General features: G+C 42.5%; 1 protein-coding gene, 2 long non-coding RNA genes and 1 other non-coding gene across 18 annotated transcripts in view; 2 read left to right on the forward strand and 2 right to left on the reverse strand.

Moving 5' to 3' along the window:
* The window catches only part of PHACTR1 (phosphatase and actin regulator 1), a 581,376-nt gene that overhangs the window by 502,853 nt on the left and 58,973 nt on the right, over positions 1-19,550 (forward strand). For all 14 annotated transcript variants that reach the window (XM_030817298.1, XM_012509150.2, XM_030817300.1 and 11 more), the window contains one exon: positions 17,333-17,580. In XM_030817298.1, the coding sequence (XP_030673158.1) occupies positions 17,333-17,580 (248 nt within the window). The remainder of the gene's footprint in view (positions 1-17,332; positions 17,581-19,550) is intronic.
* On the reverse strand, positions 1,649-17,451 carry LOC115836347. Of its 2 annotated transcripts, XR_004031363.1 has the most exons (5): positions 17,367-17,451; positions 15,999-16,123; positions 5,448-7,229; positions 3,675-3,827; positions 1,649-1,734 (listed from the first exon to the last, which is right to left on the reverse strand). It is a non-coding gene; the product is annotated as an uncharacterized LOC115836347 (long non-coding RNA). The 2 variants fall into 2 exon arrangements; XR_004031362.1 differs by having other exon boundaries at positions 3,675-7,229.
* Positions 3,667-3,830, forward strand: LOC115836535. The gene has a single exon (XR_004031604.1). It is a non-coding gene; the product is annotated as a U1 spliceosomal RNA (small nuclear RNA).
* On the reverse strand, positions 17,441-19,542 carry LOC115836348. The gene is made up of 3 exons (XR_004031364.1): positions 19,045-19,542; positions 18,506-18,645; positions 17,441-17,516 (listed from the first exon to the last, which is right to left on the reverse strand). It is a non-coding gene; the product is annotated as an uncharacterized LOC115836348 (long non-coding RNA).

The raw sequence follows: 19,550 nt of genomic DNA on the forward strand, positions 1-19,550 counted from the left end.
CAGGATATTTCAGTTTAATTTAGACCAATGGGTAGATCTAGTGGGATATGGGAATTTTTGTGGAGGGGCAAGGTATGCAGCATGATCTCGGCAGCAGAGCCAAGGCAGTCTCTGTGCTTTGTCCCAACGCAGATTTTTTTCCTCCTTCTTTGTCCTTCACTTCCCACTCAAGGTCAAAGCATAGGGTTGTCCTAACAGATCAACCAGGATGCAGAGATTAATGCATGCATCAGTTTGACAAGATCACCACCCCAGAAAAAGAGAGGCCCTCTTCCCAAACAAAGACCATCCCAGAGGCCCTCTTCCCAAACAAAGATAGGAGAGATTTTTCTGAGTGTCCCCAGTCATCTCCAGGAAGAATCTCAGAGTAGGCCAAGGTCACAGGCCACACTTTTCAGTGTGGGAAGGGAATCACCAGCTGTCTTGGGTAATTTCCCCCGGATTTTTACTGCCTAAAAATTCTCCCTGTTGCCTGTCAACATGATTTCATTCTTGTTCTAACCAAGTTGTGGAACAACTTTTTATTTGTTTATTGTTATTTTTATTTCAATAGTTTTGGGGGAACAGGTGGTTTTTGGTTACATGGATAAGTTCTTTAGTGGTGATTTCTGAGGTTTGGGTGCACCTATCACCCGAGCAGTGTACACTGTACCTAGTGTGTAGTCTTTTTTTTTTTTTTCTGCTTAAAAAAACAAAAAAAACAATTTTATTTGACAAAAGACAAAAAAGTTATTTACAGTAGTTTTTGCTCAAATAATTCAATGGGACAACTGTGCTTCTCCTCCAGGTTTATCTTACAACCAAACCCAAGCAGAGTCTGCCCCACCCCAACACCCCATTTTACATAATGGGGAAATGCCAACCAAGTGTGTAGTCTTTTATCCCTCACCAGCCTCTCATCCCTCCTCCTGAGTCCCCAAAGTCCATTATATCATTTTTATGCCTTTGTTATCATTTCAAAGATGATGCAGTGTTTTTATTTTTAATATCTGCAGTAAGCTCCATGATCTAGTTGGCATCAATCCTAGAAGTCAGATGTAAAGTCCTAATCAGGACTCCTTTTCTTTCTGATCTTAATTTGGCTGATCTCTGTGTTCCAGTCTCCTATTAGTAAAACGAAGGTGGAAAGTGGACCCATGTTGACCCTGAAGGAATTTTAGGAAGACTCTTAATGGAATGCACTTTAAAGAAGTCTTTCCCTTCTCAATTAAAGGCAACTTCACACTTGCAGTCGCTCATGCCAAAAACCCGGAGTCACCCTTGTCCCCTTCCTTTCTCTGATTCCCCACATCTGACCGTCCGCAAATCCTATCTGGTCCACACCGTACATACACAGGGATAAGATCAACACTTCCACGTGCTCCTTCTTCCCCCGCCGAGCCTCAGTTGGCCTTGCCTGGCTTGTTGCAGTTTCTCCCACCTGTTCTTCTGCGTCCACACCTGCTCTGCAACCCATCCCCACCACGACAGCCCAAGAGACAGGGTGTGAGGAAAGTCAGATCGTGACTGTCTTTGTCTGCTAGGACTGCCGTTAAAAAAACCACACACACACACACACAGAACGTGTGACTTAGATGACAGAAATTTATTGTCTTTCAGTTCTGGAGGCTAGAAGTCCAAGATCAAGGTTCCAACAGGGTTGGTTTCTCCCGGGGCCTCTCTTCTTGGCTTGTAGGTGGTGTCTTCTCTCTGTGTCCTCATGTGGTCTTCGCTCTGTGTGTGGCTGTTCCTCATCTGTGTTTATAAGGACACCAGTGATGGTGGATTAGGGCCCATACCACTGACATCATTGTAACTCCCTCACCTCTTTAAAGACCCTACTTCCAAATACAGTCACATTCTGAGGCACTGGGACTTAGGACTTCAACATATGAATTTATCTGGGGACACAGCTCAGCTCTTAACAATGGCTGTGCCCAAAATGCTCCTGTCGCTGAGTAAAAAGCAAAATCCTCCCCATGGCCCAGAAGCCCACACCCACTCCAAGTTCTTTTGCAAAGAAAAATCTACTTACTCTTCAAGACATTATTAAAATACCAGGTCCTCTGTGACTCCTTCTCAGATTCTGGTACAGATCTCTGTCTTCCTGCACACACCCCTTTTGCATACTTGCATCAGGTTATGTGTTTCTCTCTATATTTTCTCTTTAATGTGGACAGGAACCATCCTTGTCTCCTCATCTGCTATGAGGTTTGAGCGTCTCTTCTCCAAAATTCAGGGGTTGAAACCTGAGTATTAACGGACTGCCCCTGTGGTCTCCCTCGCTTCATCGGCTCCCCTCTGTGTTGCTGCCTCCTCCCTCACACAGCGGCCTTCCCACCATTCTCGCACATTCTCGGACATGCCGGACACCTCCTGATGGGGCCTTGGCACTGGCTGTTCCCCTGGACAGACTGCCCTTCCCTCAAATATCCTCAGGGCTCCTACACTCACCTGCCTCGTGTCTCTACTCAAATGTCACATCCTCAGTGAGGCCCTTCGTGTTCAATATTGCAACCCTCCTCGCAACACAGCCTGTTCCCCAGCTCCTTTTATTCTTATCAAAGCATTTTTCACCATCTAACCTTTTGTGTCATTTGCCTCTCATTTGGTTTGTTGCTCTTCTCACCTAATAGAACATACAGTCCACAAGGGCAGGAACCGTTTTGTTCATGGCTATATCCAGAGTGCCTACAACAGGGCCTGGCTTATAGGTTTGAGTGAGTGAGTGAGTGAGTGAGTGAGTGAAAGAATAACTGAATGAATGGAGAGCCTCCCATAGCTGCAGTGATATTCTTTCGCTTATTAATCTGCTTCCTATTGATGGATTGAGTTCTCACAAGGCATATGTTATATAAATATTAAGCAGTATTTGTGGTCTTTAACCTTTTATATTTTCTTTATTCTAACAATTTGAACTGTTCCCTCTGTTTGGAATGCACTCTCTTCCATCCTGTCCTCTACCACCCATGGCAGCTTCTTTCACAAAGAAAAATTCTTGTTCTTCAAGACGTTATTAAAATACCAGGTCCTCTGTGATCCCTTCTCAGATTCCCATACAGAGCTCTGCCCTCCTGCACACACCCGTTTTGCATACTTGCATCAGGTTATGTGTTTCTCTGTATATTCTCTCTTTAATGTGGATGGGAACCATCCTTGTCTCCCCATTTGCTATGGTTTGAGTGAACCTCCTCCAAAATTCAGAAGTTGAAACTTAATGGCCAATGTGATAGTATTAACAAGTGGGGTCTTTAAAAGGTGATTAGGCCATGAGGACTCCTCCCTCATGAATGACATTAAGACCCTTGTGAACAGGACTTCACATGGCAGCATAAAGCTCTCTTGGCCTTCCACCATGTGAGGGTGCTGCGTTTCTCCCAGCCTGAGGATGCAGCCCTCACCAGACAGCCAAACCTGCCAGCGCCTTGATCTTGGACTTTCCAGCCCCCAGAACTGTGAGGAAATACATTTCTGTTCTTTTTAAATTACCCAGTCTTGGGTATTTTATTATAGCAGCATAAATGGGCCACAATCTGCCATAGTACCTGTCATGTAGGAGGTATTCTGAAACTATTTATGGAGTGGGTTTCATTAAAAGTTACTCTAATCTTTGAAATAGAAAAGTATCTTACTTTTATGATCAGTGTTTTGTTACAAACTGTCTCCATTATAGAAATAGGCTTTTGCATACTTACCTGGCAGTGGAGATACCCTGATGACGAAGGTGGTTTTCCCAGAGCGAGGCTTATGCATCGCACTCCAGATGTGCTGATCCCTGTGATTTTCCCAAATGTGGGAAACTCGATTGCATAATTTGTGGTAGTGGGGGACTGTGCTTGCGCTTTCCCCTGAAAAAAAAAAAAAAAGGAAGAAAAGATACAGGCTTCTGCTGTGGATCCACGCCTGCTTCCCCTGTTGGGCCATTCCTGTTGTGTTGTGTTGGGTTTGATGTTAGAAGCAACGTACAAAGTTCCTCCCTTAAAATTAAATCTAGATCTTTGCCTGATAATATCAAACTAGAGCTCCAGATACTATAATTTCGATTATGAACCTTAGCCATCATTGAAGTACATTGTCCCTTCTTATTAATTCTCTTGGAGCAAATCCTTCATGAATGATAAAATGGGAGAGGGGTCATCATCCTTAGCTAAGGTAGAGATGCTAAGATTGCTAAGGTGTAGGGAATCGTATTTGATAGTTCGGCTCTATCCAGTGTCCTCAGATTAAACCTGAAAGTTAACTTCCAGAATTTTATGCTGAGACCTGAAAAAGAGGAGCAATCATGTAAGGAGAAGGCAATGCGGGTACATTCTAGACGGATTAGAGGAAGGAGTGTGTTGGTAGATCAGGTGAGTTCACATGGGAAGAATAATTGAAATCTCTGAGTTTGATCTAAAAAGGCAAAATATGAATGAGTTTTTGTTACTAGTATCATTCATACATGCTATCAACTGATGCAAAATATCAATAGATATTTTTAATGATGCCTTATTTACACCCAGTGAGTTTTAGTTTAGGAAAATTTTAAGTACCATACATTTAGTTCTGATGGAAATTGCCACCTATGGGCCTTAAAAATGAAAAAAATAAATACGTTTCTAATAAATTCATTCTTTATCTACCTCTTCCTGTCCCAAAGTCCCTGAGCAGCTAAATGAAGAAAACTCTGACATTTGCCAGGAAAAAATTTCAGGCAATTACTGACTTGTAAACCTTGAATGAAAACAGGCCCTGCAAAAAGAAAGGATGGTACCTATGTTTGCCTAGCAAACGGAAGATCCACCAATTCTTTGCTGAGTGCATTTTCTAGACCAGGCTCCATGCTTGGCACTGGGGATGTAACAGTGAACAAAATAAAGAAGATACCCTCAGTGCAGCTTAGAACCTGCTGAGAGTACAGAGTGGGCAGATCAGTACTAATGAGAGTGCAGGGAGGGAGAAGAATGTGTAACAGGAATGTCAACTGGTCTGTGAAATTCGGAGTTGTCTTCTCTGAAGAACTGCATTTAAACTAAAAGCTAAAAGAAAGGAATAACCAGATGAAGAGGAAAATGGGAATGAGAGAACATTTAGGCAGATTAGAGGAAGGGGTGATATACTGTCTCCAGATAGAGAATGAGGTTTTTCATAAGAAAAGGGAGTTGGCATTTATTCTCCAGGTTTTTAGAAGACATAACATAGAGAATGAGATGGATGATGTAACATTGTAATCAGATATAAGGAAGAACCCAAGAGCCAACAGAGAGGACACTGAAGATTTTTAAGAAAAATCAGGCCAGCAGGAGTCCCAAATGTACTTATGTCATCCCAAATGTACATGAGTCCCAAATTTACTCATGTACTTATGTAAAGAAAAACCATACAGGTCAGATCAGCTGCTAAGGACATATCCAACTCTAACTGCAGATTAGATATATTGAAGTAGGTTAACTGTAATGTGAAATTTTGGAGAAGTAGAATGGCTTTACCTCTGCTGGCATAGTCGATGTACATCTGTGTTAACATGGATACGCCAGTCCAGTCTGGATGGTCAACTAGATGCAGAAAAGTTCCAGAATCGTCTTGAACTCTTAGCAACACCCACTGATCACTGCATGCCAAGCATTGTGATAGGCACAGAACAACAAAGCAATCTTTCCTTTAAAACAGTAACATTGATAAGTTTATACAAATAGTTTATTATTTCTTATGATGTCCCCCTTTTACATGTACATATTAGCTAGAGATGAATTTGCCAAGAATATTGAAAAAGGAATCATTTTTGCATTGGACAGAAGAAACTGAAATCAGTAGACCCTCAAATCCCTCCAAGCTCTAGAATTCTATTATCCCATGATTATTTTTAGACCTTTCAAAGAGCACAATACAATTTATAATCCTTGGATAAATACATTTCATGGTTACAATCACTTTTCTTCATGTTGCCTCAAGGGTCACAGGAAATTCTAAAGAATAATTCTTCCTCCTAAACTAGATGATCCCTAGGGTTTCTTTTAGCCTTAAAAGTCTAAATAATTATTGTATTGGCTTATGTCTGCAATGTTTCACCTGCTAATTAGGGTGTTCCCTGACAATACACAGTTATGAATCAGTGCCTCAGCAAGAATGAAACTCTGAACACCTAGGTGTTATTTGCTTGTGAAGTGGTGTTGCTTTGTAGTTCCGTGTTTCTTCATGACGTAACAAATGGCCTACATTGTTAAATGAAATATGTTTCCAGGGAAAGATTCTCTTCTTATGGTGATGATCATCTCTTCAAAATCTCACGCAATTCCAGTTAGACATTTGTCCTTGCCCCTTTGAAGCCAGCACTGTCAATCTCTTACTTTAGATCAGTTCTTTGATTTTAAAGCCTATATTTATCATCTTTAATTGACGACATGTGCATGTTGTTTTTCAGATTTAACTGCTACTCCAAGGTACATGATGTGGTTTTAGTGCAAAGTAATGTCATTATGAGCAAGACCCATCTTTCCCTATAAGGTTGGCAAGGAAATTGTCTAACCAATTTCCTAAGTTGTTTAACTTTAAGGAAGTTAAAATGAGACTGTACAAACCATTAACACCTTTTTAAGGCTTAAGAGGATTAAAAAAAGGAAGTATATTTTCAAAAGAAAGGGAATCTGCTTTTGATTTTTTTTTTTTTTGCTTCAATAGAAATCCTGCCCTTTTCCAATGCACAAATATTGACTCTTTGATCTTCTTGGAAACCATTGTCCAGAAAGTTTTGCAGATCAAAAATATTAAAACACTAAAGGAAATATTTTAATAAATTAGTGGGTAATATCTATAATGGCTAATTTATGATAAATTGTTGGTGTTGACATGCACTCCTAGTTAAAACAGCAACTCTCAGCATTGTTGTCCAGGAAGCACATTGCACCAGCACTGCCTTCTAATTTCTCAGCTGCCTGGGAGGTGGGCACCTAGGTTTCTCCATTTAACTGATAAGGAGCCAAACACCAATAGACAAGGTTAGCAATGGCCCAGCTGGGACTCGCACCGTTCTGCTGACTCTGTGTCCTGCATTTTTAGTACCCATGCTCAGCCAAGCATGCTAGAACACTCACCAGTGTCTAGGGACAAAGTCAAGTAGAAAAGCCACAACTGGTTTCTCCATCAGAAATAGAGAGTGCTGGGAGGTATGGGCTCTTGGTCAGACTCTGTGTGTCTTATGGTTTTGTTCATCACATCCCAATCCCAGATAATATTTCCGAAATGTGGGTCATTGGTCCCTGAAAGGACAGAGGCTGTGAACAAATTAATTTAAATCCATTACCACTGCTGAAAAAAAAAAACCCTCAAAATACATTTTCTATTCAGGAAGGCTCAGTACCCTCATCTATATATAGAACAGCATAGTTTCCTGCTGACTAAAGTTCAACAAAAAACAAAAGCTTTAATGTTACATGTCTTATCTTAGAAGGCTAATCCTAGGCCATGATAAACCACATAATGTATGCCTGCTTTCTTAAAAAGAAGCTGATTAACTATTTTCTTAGGCTACATTGGTTATTTCTGCTATTTTTCAGCTTCAGGCACTGCAATTTGCAGCATAATTTCTCACACATTTTTGGTCTCCAAGAGGAAAGTGGCTGATTGTTCTCTCTCCCCTCTGAAAACTCTCTTCATAACTATGCAGACTAAATTACAAAAGCTGTTCCTGTTGAAGTTTAATTTGGTTTTCAGTGTCATATTTGTAGATAATAAATTTTATCTGTCCTTTGAGGAGATTAATGTCTTTCTTTTTTTTAATAGTGGATGCATTTAAAATCAGATACCAGAAAGCAATATTCCCTTTATTACATGTTTTTCTTTAGAAATGATGGTGAAATGGATCCCACCTATTTTAGAGAAAGATTAAGGATTTAAAAGAGACAGTGATTTTCAATTGTATGACCTGCCCTTGATTCCCTACAAGAGTTTCAAAGGTGTTTGCCAGCCAGTAATTCCCCTCTCATGAATGGGTCACAGTGTTTCCTACTCATCAGCCTGTACCATGGAATGGAGATAAAGTGATGATTACAAAGCTCCCTTGAAAAGGGAGTGACTCTTATAATGACCCGGACTCACTGTAGATGTCTTGGCATTCATTCCTGTATGAAAGACTGAAAGTAAGGTCTGGGCCTTACCCTTATCCAGTAATGAACATGAAAGGTAAGTCAGTGTCTTCATTTTTGAAGTATAGAGATCCCTTAAAAACATTCGGCCATTGAAATGGTAGGAAAAGGCCAGTCACGGTGGCTCACTCCTGTAATCCTAACAACTTCAGGAGCCCAGGAGTTTGAGACCAGTCTGGGCAACATAGCGAGACCCCGTCTCTACAAAAAAAATAAAAAAATTAGCCAGGTGCAGTGACACCTGTTAGTACCAGCTACTCAGGAGGCTGAGGCGGGAGGATTGCTTGAGCCCAAAGGTCCAAGGCTGCAATGAGCTATGCAAAAAGGAGGAGGAGAAGGGGGGGGGGAGGGGGAGGAGGAGGAGAAGGAGGAGGAGGAGGAAGAGGAGGAGGAGGAGGAGGAGGAGGGGGAGGAGGGGGAAAGAGAAGAGAAAAGGTAGAAAAAGGGAAGGGAGGCAGAAATGGTGATCTACCCAGGCTCTCAACCTATGCATCTCCTACTTAGTTTAACAGAGTTAAAGAGAAGAGTTGAGTTTTCCAAAAAGAAGGCTTGGTAAAGGTCATTCTTGGTGGGAACAAGATCAAGGGAATAGAGTACAGCTTTTCACCTCCCTAAGGCATCCTGTAGATGTGATGAGGGGAAGGCAGTTTTAAATGTGTGCCTTTTATCGACTTGGGACTGCCATTTTCCTCTCAAGCTTTCCAAATATGTCTCTTTTCAGTGTTTCTTGTGTAAATAGCAAGTCTTCTGTTTTAGGGATACTTCTGTTCATTATTTTCTGTTCATTTAAGCTGTTCCATCCTCTAGGGGAAAATGAGGACGAAACAAAGTCTTCATCCTTGTGAGCTTATTCGTTAGGGGGAGCGACAGGTAATAAGCCTATGAGTGTGTAATGTGATGTCGCGCAGGGACGGGGCACTGAAGAACCATCACGCAGGGTCATGGGAGGAGCGTGGTGGTGATGCCTCTCTATCCTCAAGGAGATGTGTCATTAAAGTGGCCACAATAGATACGAAACCCACTGCATGCCCCCTTTTTATCAGCAGCGCTCCATTGTGCAAGGCTGGATTATCCAGCCTGGTAATTATTCTGTCCTTATTCTTGTCGCCTATTCTCTCTGCACACCTACTCAGCCCCAGCCATGTGCTACTCACACAAAACTTGTATCCCCAAGTCTAGAATTCAAACCCCCTCCCTATGTGTTCCATAATAGCCCTCATCATGGGACTCTTCACAGCAAAATTCATAGCAAGAGAGTAGCTGGATTGTGTGAACATCTGTTATCCTTGCTTTTTGTTATAAAAATATTATAGTCCATGGTTTTTAAAATTTGCAGTATAAATTGCACTTCATAGTCAGCATATACATCTACAGAAAAAATGATGGGCTTTGCTGATTCTCCAGGAGAAAGCAACATGGTTCATGGAAAGAACACAGGCCCTGGGTGGGAAGACCTGAGTTCACATCCTGCTGTGATCACCGCCGAGTGATCACTGTGTTCTCAGAAACTTCATGTCCCCATTCGTAAAAATCAAGATAATAACAATACCCTTCTTAACTCTGCAAGTTTTTGTGGCGATTAAATGAGATGATGAACATTTACAACACGTTTTCATAGGGCACTAAAGGACCATCTGTGGTAGCCATGTGGTTGTTCTGAAAGATGCTCCTGCTCCTTCATCCTGAGCTGTGGAACCCGCTGGTATCTTTAAGACATTGTGTGGAAATATTCCGAAATGGTACATCTGTCCAACATCTTGTGAACATCATGGAATGCTGTTTGGTTTCTGCATGTTCATCCCTCTTACATTTGTCAAGAAAATGACATTATTTGGTGCTACCTAGATGATAGGGAGCAGAAATTCATCTGTTTTTCCCCTGGAAAATAATTTAAGGCCTTTGGTCTTTGTTTAAATTCATTATAGAATGTTACTATAAGAGGAAACCGTATAGATATCATCAAGCTCAATGACATCACCTAACAAAGCAACCTAACTTTGGACAGTCTGAATTGAAGTGGGCTGACAGCCTGTGAGTATAGAATTGGAAATTGGAATATCATAAGCTCTCTCTGTTACCTCTTCTGTGCACACACAGTCCTGGAATGAAGGCCACATGGTACCAATGTGCTCTTGCTTGCATGGATCTCTGTGCCTTAGCTCCTCAAGTTGTCTTCTTAGGAAAAAGAACTCTGGAGCACTATTTCCAAAAATCCTAATGCTCCTTTCACAAAGATAATTTCCCTACAACAGCAAGACTCTATCTAAGGGTCAGGGATCCTAATTTTAGCAAATTAAGTAATTGGAAATGTAATGTGGTGTACTCTGATTGTGTGACTTCAATTCAAATATTTGATCAACTTATCCATCAGTTCCAAACACATGTGCAATGAGGAGGTAGAGGCAGGAAGATCATCAGCCTCTGTCTTGGAGAGGCTCACAGTTGATTGGGGTGGAGGTAAATGCCTAGCCTGTAATTATAACATAATGTGGCAGATGCTGTAACAAAGCTGGGAACAGAGGCTATGGATGTGCAGAGAAGGGACTGATTTCCATTGGAAAAATCAGAAAAGTATGCTCAAATGAAATGAGATTTGAGTCATCCTTGAAAGATAGGCAGGATACTCTCTCTAGGCCAAAATCTGAAGGGTGAATTCTGGGGCGGAGCAACTGCAGGAGCAGAGGGAGGAGGCAGGGAAGTCCACAGTGTACTTGGGCAATGGCAAGTGGTCTGATATGGCTGGAACACTGGGGAGATGGTAAGGAATAATAACAAATGAGATTGAAAGGAGTTGGGGGGTCAGATTGTGAGGCACCTCTTAGTCCATGCTGTAAAGGGTGGAGTTGATCCAGTTTACAATGAGGCCTTTCCTGGCTCTTTTGATTAGGAGAATTACATGATCAGACCAGTTTGACAGCAGAATAGAGGGTAGACTGGGTGGGTGGGGAGGGGGAGGGTCTGGAAGAAGATTAAAGTTTGCAGCCATTGGGGGACCACTACTTCTACATCGGCAGTGGTATAGTGACATCAGTAGATCAGGTCCTGTAGTCTGATGGCCTGAATTCAATGTCTGCACCCCTCTGGTTGTGTGATCTTGGCCACGTGCCTTTGCGTTTTCCCATCTAAAACAGGAAGATCACAATAGTACCTATCTCTTAGGATCCTTGTGAGGCTTAAGTGAATCAAAACATGGGACAGCATGAGCATTTAGAAATGTTAACTTCCATCACCATCTGCAATAATACAGTTAGAATGAACAAAGGTGGCCGGGCGAGGTGGCTCACGCCTGTAATCCCAGCACTTTGGGAGGCCAAGGCAGGTGGATCACAAGGTCGGGAATTCAAGACCAGCCTGGCCAAGATGGTGAAACCCCGTCTCTACTAAAAATACAAAATTTAGCCAGGCATGGTGGTGGGCGCCTATAATCCCAGCTACTTGGGAGGCTGAGGCAGAGAATTGCTTGAACCTGGGAGGCAGAGGTTGCAGTGAGCTGAGATCGCACCACTGCACTCCAGCCTGGGTGACAGAACGAGACTCCGTCTCAAAAAAAAAAAAAAAAAGAACGAACAAAGGCTCCATCTCGGAGGTTAGGATGAGATTCCTCACGTTTTACTTGTGGTTTTAGAAGCTAGTTAGCCCTTAGGAAGAGGGAGGATGAACACAACCCATGTGCAATGAAGTCCACTTGAATCTGAAGCCACCTAAATGCTTAATGCCAAAGAATTTTGACATGAATGGTCTATAATAGATTTTATTACACAAGTCAGCAATTCCTCAGGGAGGTTGACAGGTACTCTGCAAGATGTGACTTTCTCAGGCCACTGAGTGTCATTCAGTAAATCACTGATCTGGGCAACAGAATGAGAAAAACTATTTCACTCAAGCGTCAGCCTGGAGCTCTTGCATTCATGAGGTAACAGCTTAGGAACTGAAGGCAGGAGTGCAAGTAACTGAGTGAGTAGAACCCCACGAGCATCAGCATCTTGGTGCAGCCCCCAGAATGCCAGCCTCAGACCTGACAAGTCAGGAACTCACATGAGAGGATCTGGACAGTTCTTCGTCATTCAGTGAATGCTGCAGATTCCTGATAATACCTAAATGGCTTTTGAAGAGACTCGCATGGTACAGTGCTGAGAATGCAGCAAGCAGCAAAGCCACTGTGGATGCTCTAGGCCAGTGGCTCCTAATCTGGGATGATTTCTGTCCCCCAGAGGACATTTGGCAATGTCTGAAGATTGTTTTGGCTGTCACAGTTGGAGGAAGTGCTGCTGGCATCTGGTGGGCAGAGGCCAGGGGTACTGCTAAGTGTTCTACAATGCACAGGACAACCTTCAAAGCAATGAATCATCTGGCCCAAAATGTCAGTCATGCCTGTGTTGAAAAAGCCTGGTCTTGACCAGCATTTAACCAAAATGTGATATCTGCATCACTGGTGGTACAGAAAATGAGTTTAGGACAACCTTTTATTAGTTTTAATATTTTATCAAATATTGTATTACTTATGCATAATATCAATATTGAAAATATATGTATTACAAATACAAAAATATATCTTAACATGTTATTAACCTATATGATTGACATATAAAACCTGTTATTACAAAGATATCATTTGCTTAGGATGAGGTTACAATAGTGTTTAAATTTTTTAAAAAGTATCATACTGACTTAAAAAATTACAAAGTAAATAATAGTGTAAATGGACTTCAAAGATGCCATACACAAAAAAGATTAAGGAGGTGGGAGTATAATCAAGGTTTAGAAAACATTGGTTCAGATCAGGGCCCAGAAAATTTTTTCTGTAAAGAACCAGATAGATAGTAAATATTTTCAGCTGTGTTGCAACTACTCCACTCTTCTATTTTGGTGCAAAAGTAGCCAAAGTGATCGGTGAAGGGATGGGTCTCCTGAACGCCCTGAGTATTAAACTCTGCCCCAGGAGTGGCCTGGTCATGGCAGGGTAGAATACTATTACCTACCCTAGTTAGTAGGACTTAAAATATTTACAAAGTAATGATGCCCATTTTTTACACACATTGTTGACAAGGTATGATATTTCCTCCATCTTGCCTGGGTACATTTAGTCGGGTTTGTGTTTTATCAAAAGGCACATCTCATAAGTATCACAGTTCAACTTTTGCATGCAGAATTTGTAATAGAGTAGGTTCAAATTTCAAGCCCTTCCTTTACCAACTGTATCCTTGTGGGCCTATTCATTACCCTTTCAGAGCTTCAATTTCCCGCTTCATAAAATGGGGAGAACAGCACCTGTCCCGTACAGTTGCTGGAAAGGTGAAATGCAACACTGTGTGTGAAAATTACACATTTAGTAAATGTTCTCTCTATTCACTCTCCCTTCTTTCCTTCTCTCCTTCAATTCTTCCACTTATTCATTGAGGATGCCCTTTTTGTCATTGCCACTGATAAAGATGCTAACCAAGTCCGGAGCACCACATCCCTGCAGCACACCACTAGATGCCTCCCTGAAAATTAAAAAACCATCCCTTAGTTAATGCCTTTTGAATATGTTTTGCTGACTGCTTACAAATATATCTAAATGTCACTCATTCCAGCCCGTATTTCTTTCATTCGGCTGAAGCAATAGACAATTACTGAGCATCTACTTTGTTGTCAGGCATGATACTAGGCACTAAGCATAGTAATAGGAACCAGATACAAACAGAAGATGTGGCTTCTGCCCCACAAGGAGCCTACAGCCTTGGGTGGTGAAGAAAAGATAGTAAGTAAACAGATGATCATGGTTTTCACACTTGAGGACTCTCCCGTAAACACAGGCAAGGCATTGACTGAGACAAGTATTGACAGCGAAATAGGAATGAATGAGGTGAAGATGGTTTGGGAACACATTCCAGGCCAAGAGCACTGAATGCATAGTTGCAGGTGATCAAGGGGTCAGTTGTTTGGAGACAGAAGTAAAGAAGTGGGAATGAGTCTGGCTTAATAATTTGGGCCAAATTAGGTAGGCTGTGGCAGGCACGTGACATTATGTTTAAGCTACTCTTTGCAGGCTAATGGTTTTCACCTTCCTTTTGGAATGAGAGCCTGTATTTAGAGCAGATCTAGGTGATAACTATATTATAAAAAAAACTCATGCTACAGAGACTGATGTTCTGCTGGGTGTCTGTCACCAGCAGGGCACAGGCCACGTGTCATAAGATGCTGCATTTGAGTTGATTTGGTTCTTTGCCTCAAATACTACAGTTCATGATGCGTTAACTGAATTTTCATTTGCATCACTCCCAGAGCAGTAGTTTTGTAGACTTGAGAGGTATTCAAAATTCTCATGGGTGAGGCTCTTAGATCCGAGTTTTAGAAAGCCACTCCGACAACTCTGGAGACTGGACTGAAACTGAGCCTGCTGTGAAACCACTTGGAAGGCCATGTCTGTCAATAACCAGTGAGGGTCTCATTTGAGGCCATGCCAACAGGCGACTTCACATGCACCAGCCCTACAATTTGGCCAATGTCAAGAAGAGAGTAAGTGGCAAAACGTGGACTCATATCTGTCTGGACTCCCCAAACTGAGGCCGCATATTAACCTTCCCAGCCTCCTTTTCAGTTAACTTCTATACTCTCCTTTCTTTTCTTGCTCTCTTGTGGTTCTCCATAGTTAAAAAAGGGGTGGGTTTATCGGGGCGTTGGTCTTCTTCTCAGGACTCTTCCTGATGCATAGTTGGCATTCAGTGGATATTTATTAATAGAATGTTTTACAATTCTTTTGGTGGATTCACCTAGCTTCCTGGAAAACTACCTCCTTCATTCTTAAGGAAAATTAGGCATTCAAGCACATGCTAGGGTTCACACATCAAGAAGATGACCTGATTGGCCCCAGAAGTCTTTAGCTGTTTCTCTAGTGCCCCAACAGGCAGTCATTGGCCACCTGACCAATCCCTATTTGACAAACCCAGTAGCATGGTACCTGGTACCTTTCAAAGTAGCCAGCTGTCCTACATTTAATCCCATCCTATGCAAGGAGGTCTCACGCTGCCCGTGTATCTTTGAAAGAGAAGAAACCACAGCCTCTTGTTGATCACACACTACCTATGAGGTGGAGTTTCTTATCTTCCTTTGCATTTTTCTCTCTTCTTTATCTTCTTGAATCAACTTGGAGCCTTCTACCTTAAGGAACTCATGCTCTCTGGTTTCCAACTTTTTTCCTTAAAAGATTCTTCCCACCAAACAAGAATATCTATTGACTGCTTTCATCCCCAGCTCTGTGCCTTTATAGGAACCATTGCTAATTAACCACAAAGTGGAGAGAGGAAAAGACAGGATTCAGGCAAAACACGAGCCGTGGAATTACATTTTTTGGCTTCTTCCATCCTTACTTCCTATAACACCCAGTGTGGAAATCCAAGCACAGTTGGAATGGAGTGGCTGTCACTAATAAAAGGGCTGCTTTGCAGGGTGGGCACCAAGTCCCCAGCCCCACTTTCATCACCCTTCGCCACCCTGGAGGCCATCTATCGTGTACTTCACCTCCCTGCTCCCATTGTCATTTGTATTAAATTAGGTGGGAAATGGACCAGCGTAAACCACTAATGTGGTAAACCACTAATAAGATGCTGCATTTTGTAAATATGTGATTTAATCCTATTCAGTAGTTGGCTTTTTTTAAGTTGATTTAGTTCATTGCCTTGAACATCATAGCTCATAATGTGTTAACTAGATTTTTCCATTTGTGTCACTGAAGAGTTATGTGAAAAATACAAAGAGAAAAACAGCTCTTTGGAAACAATGGAAGGAAGGAAGTTAATTGAATTTACATTAGGCATAGCAGTAATTTAAAGCATAATTGAAAGTTTCAAAGGAGAGGCATGCATTCATATGTCATAAGTCAGATTTCTTTTGGATAAAATGTTCAAATGTAGAACTTACTGATATATAATATAACCTCATGCTCCATTTCCTTATGCATGTCAAACACTTTTGGATGGTAAAATGCATTGAGTTTCCTGTGTTTAGAAATTCCTTAAATGAAATAAATTCCACTTCCAGTTAATCTGAAAAAGAATTACAAAATTTAACTGTGGTTTCTGGCTTCATATTCTTATGATTCTTACTAGATTTCATGCAAAGCCTGTCATAAAAAAGCGTTCTAAGTTACTACATAATCCTCAGCTAGAGGATTAAGAAAATAATTATTTTCTTTATTTTTGATGACATGCATTTAGTAACTTTTGAACAACAAACTTCTATAGATTTTTTTTTTCTTTTTGAGATGGAGTCTCACTCTGTTGCCAGGCTGGAGTGCAGTGACACGATCTTGGCTCACTGCAACCTCTGCCTCCCAGGCTCAAGCGATTCTCCTGCCTCAGCCTCCCAAGTAGCTGAGACTACAGGTGCATGCCACCACGCCCAGCTAATTTTTGTATTTTTAGTAGAGACGGGGTTTCACCATGTTGGCCAGGATGGTCTCGATCTCTTGACCCCGTGATCTGCCTGCCTCGGCCTCCCAAAGTGCTGAGATTACAGGCATGAGCCACCACTCCCAGCAGTATAGCTTTTTTGGTTAACAAAGATATTTGGTCCAAGTTGGTTCAACTTAAGAGGTAGAACCAAAACATCATCCTCGATACCTCTTAGAAAACTGACCTGCAAAATATCCAGACTGGCATTACCTGTGGCTCCCTGTGGGGGAGAACTTTCTCTAGGTCATCGCTAACAATGTCATGCATGGGTCTTCCGCCTTGTGTCCATCCCCCTCTTCCCTATCTCAGCGTCTCCAGCCACAGCATTTCAGTCTTTCACACACTCAGTCCCTATTAGTCGCCCTGTGTAGCTTTAGAAAACTAGAACCTCAATTATTATCTTTCTTCCTGAATCTGTAGCTTCACTCTCAAATTAATCCTTTACCCTTGCTTTTAATTTTTTTTAAATTATGGTAAATACAGATAACATAAAATTTGCCATCTTAACCATTCTAAAGCATACATACAGTTCAATGGTATTAAGTACATTCACATCATTGTGCAACCATCACACCACCCACGAGGAGCTGGATTTATTATTTCGTATCCCACACCACTATTCCCATCAGGAAACCGTGCCATCTTAAAATGATTCCCTGTAAGATGAGCAATGGAACTTTATTTGCCCAGTAGACCCTTTGTCTCTTAGGACTGGACAACTGAGTTTTAAAATGGTTTTGATGCATTTATATAGCATGTTAGCCAAAGTGAATTTCCTCTTTCCTCCTTGTCTTTAAACAGCTCTGAGCAGCGGGTCCCCTGTTCCACTTCTTACCACAGCTCTGGGTTGCACTCGGGTGACGGAGTCACCAAAGCAGGACCTATGGGCCTTCCAGAAATAAGACAAGTGCCAACTGTTGTGATTGAATGTGATGACAATAAAGAAAATGTGCCTCATGAGTCAGACTACGAAGACTCTTCTTGCCTGTACACAAGAGAAGAGGAGGAAGAGGAGGAGGACGAAGACGACGACAGCTCATTATACACCAGTGCGTTCATCTTAACTCGTCACCAGGGGTGGGGAAGCATGCTATTGTGGAAAGAGAGCAGAGAGCGGACCCAGCAGCCCAGCAGCCCAGCAGTCTGGGTTCTAATCCCCACTCTGGCGTTGACTGGTCCTGGGTCATAGGGCAGCTTAGTCTACCTCTTGGGGCCTCAGTTCCTACATCAGTAAGAGGAGAGGGTAAATGTCCTCTAAATGCCCTCCTTAAATTCCCTCCTAGCTCTAAAAATTACTGCCACCTCCTGCCTCTTTAAATGGCTTCTTTGTTGCTTCTCTTAGGATGCAACTTCTCCCCCACCCAAAAAAAAACTTTAAGAAGTTTAAAACTCTGTCCCTGTCTAGCAAACACTCAAATACTACCCACTGCGTATGCAACAAATTCACTTTTTAAGTATACCTCAGCAACTTTAGAAGGCCTCAATTTAAATTTCTTATTTATGACCTTTAAATGTGCTAAGAGACAAGAGAAGAAATGAAGAAAGCCAAGTTCAAAACTTATCACTCTGGCCATGAACAGTAAATAAATTTTAGTTATGTGAGTACAGCCTGATATTTGGCCAACTTTTTAATAAATGAACTTATGAGAACAGCAACCATGCATTGAACATGTACTGTGTGCCTGACAATGGGCTACGGTTTTAATCTCTCACCTACATCTCACAACAACCCTGAGGCATGGACGCTATTGCCTCATTTTACAGACAAGGGCAGAAAATGGAGCAGCAAGGCGCTGGCCCAGGGCCTCACGTCTGCTAAGGGGCAAGGCTGGGGTTTGATGCAGGCTCTGTCACATTCTGAAGCCCATGTTCTAAAACTAGCGGAGGAAGAAAGAAGAAAAGCACTACTCAATAAAGCCCAAAGCCATCCTCAGACTTGTTGCCTGCTGGCGTTTTCTCTTGCTCTCTACTTACCAGGCTTCAGATAGCTGCCTCCAAGTGAGACCTGGCGAGCTATGAAGGGATCCAAGTGATGTCAAGGAAAGAACCACACAGGGCAGCCAGAGACCTCAGTGATCCATGAATGGAAGGAGAAGCTGCTCAGCCCCTGTTTGCTGTTCAGTAGCCAGAGAATTAAATATTTTATACAGGGGTTTCTCAACCTCAGTACTCCCGGCATTTGGGACCAGAGAATTCTTTGGTGTGGGGCCGTCCTGTACATTGTGGGATGTTTACAGGCATCCCTGGCCTCTGTCCGCTAGATGCCAGTAGCACCCTCTGCCTGCCACCTTAGTTTTGACAACAAAAATGCCTTGAGATTTTGCCAGGTATCCCCTGGGGAGCAAAATCACCACTGGTTGAGAACCACTGATTTATACCAGATGTAGGGAAGCCCTGCCTCAGCTGCTCAGAAACCCTGGAGTTGAAAAGAAAAAACCCATCCCAGGATATTGTGTGTTTCAAAGCCCTCACCTTCACTCCCACCCCCAACCAGCCCCACTTTGTCTACCTACCTTTTTTCTCCTTCACGTCCCCCCAGCTCCAGTGTAGTTGATCTTTTCTGTCTCTTGAGACTTCCTGGTGTATCCTTCACCACTGAACTTCTGCAGACAGATCCCCGCCCACCTGCTGCCTGTTGGACTCTCTCTGCTTCAGGCGTCAGCCCCTCCTCCTCGTGAAACTTCCCCTAGTTGCTAAAGGCCTCTGTCCTGTCTCCCCCTTTGCAGTCCACTGCACCCCACAGCCAGTCCTGCCCTCCTTTGTGATGTCGCCTGCATGCTAGATGTTCCTGGAGAGCAGAGACCCAATCACAGGTTCCCCCGTGTGCTGTCCGTGTGCCCCACACCGTGCTAGGGGTAGAGTGTGTGGCAATGGCAGGAACTCTAGGAACTGAGGCATTAACCACTTTCAGGTGTTAAAACCTTGATGACTTCCTTCCTGCCTTGTATCTTATGGCGCAGGGTTGGCCCTGTGGGAGCCCAGGCAGATATGTAAGCCTTAATTGACTCATTTCTGTCTC

The sequence above is a fragment of the Nomascus leucogenys genome, chromosome 8 (assembly GCF_006542625.1).
Source record: "Nomascus leucogenys isolate Asia chromosome 8, Asia_NLE_v1, whole genome shotgun sequence".
In the NCBI taxonomy this organism is placed as follows: domain Eukaryota; kingdom Metazoa; phylum Chordata; class Mammalia; order Primates; family Hylobatidae; genus Nomascus; species Nomascus leucogenys.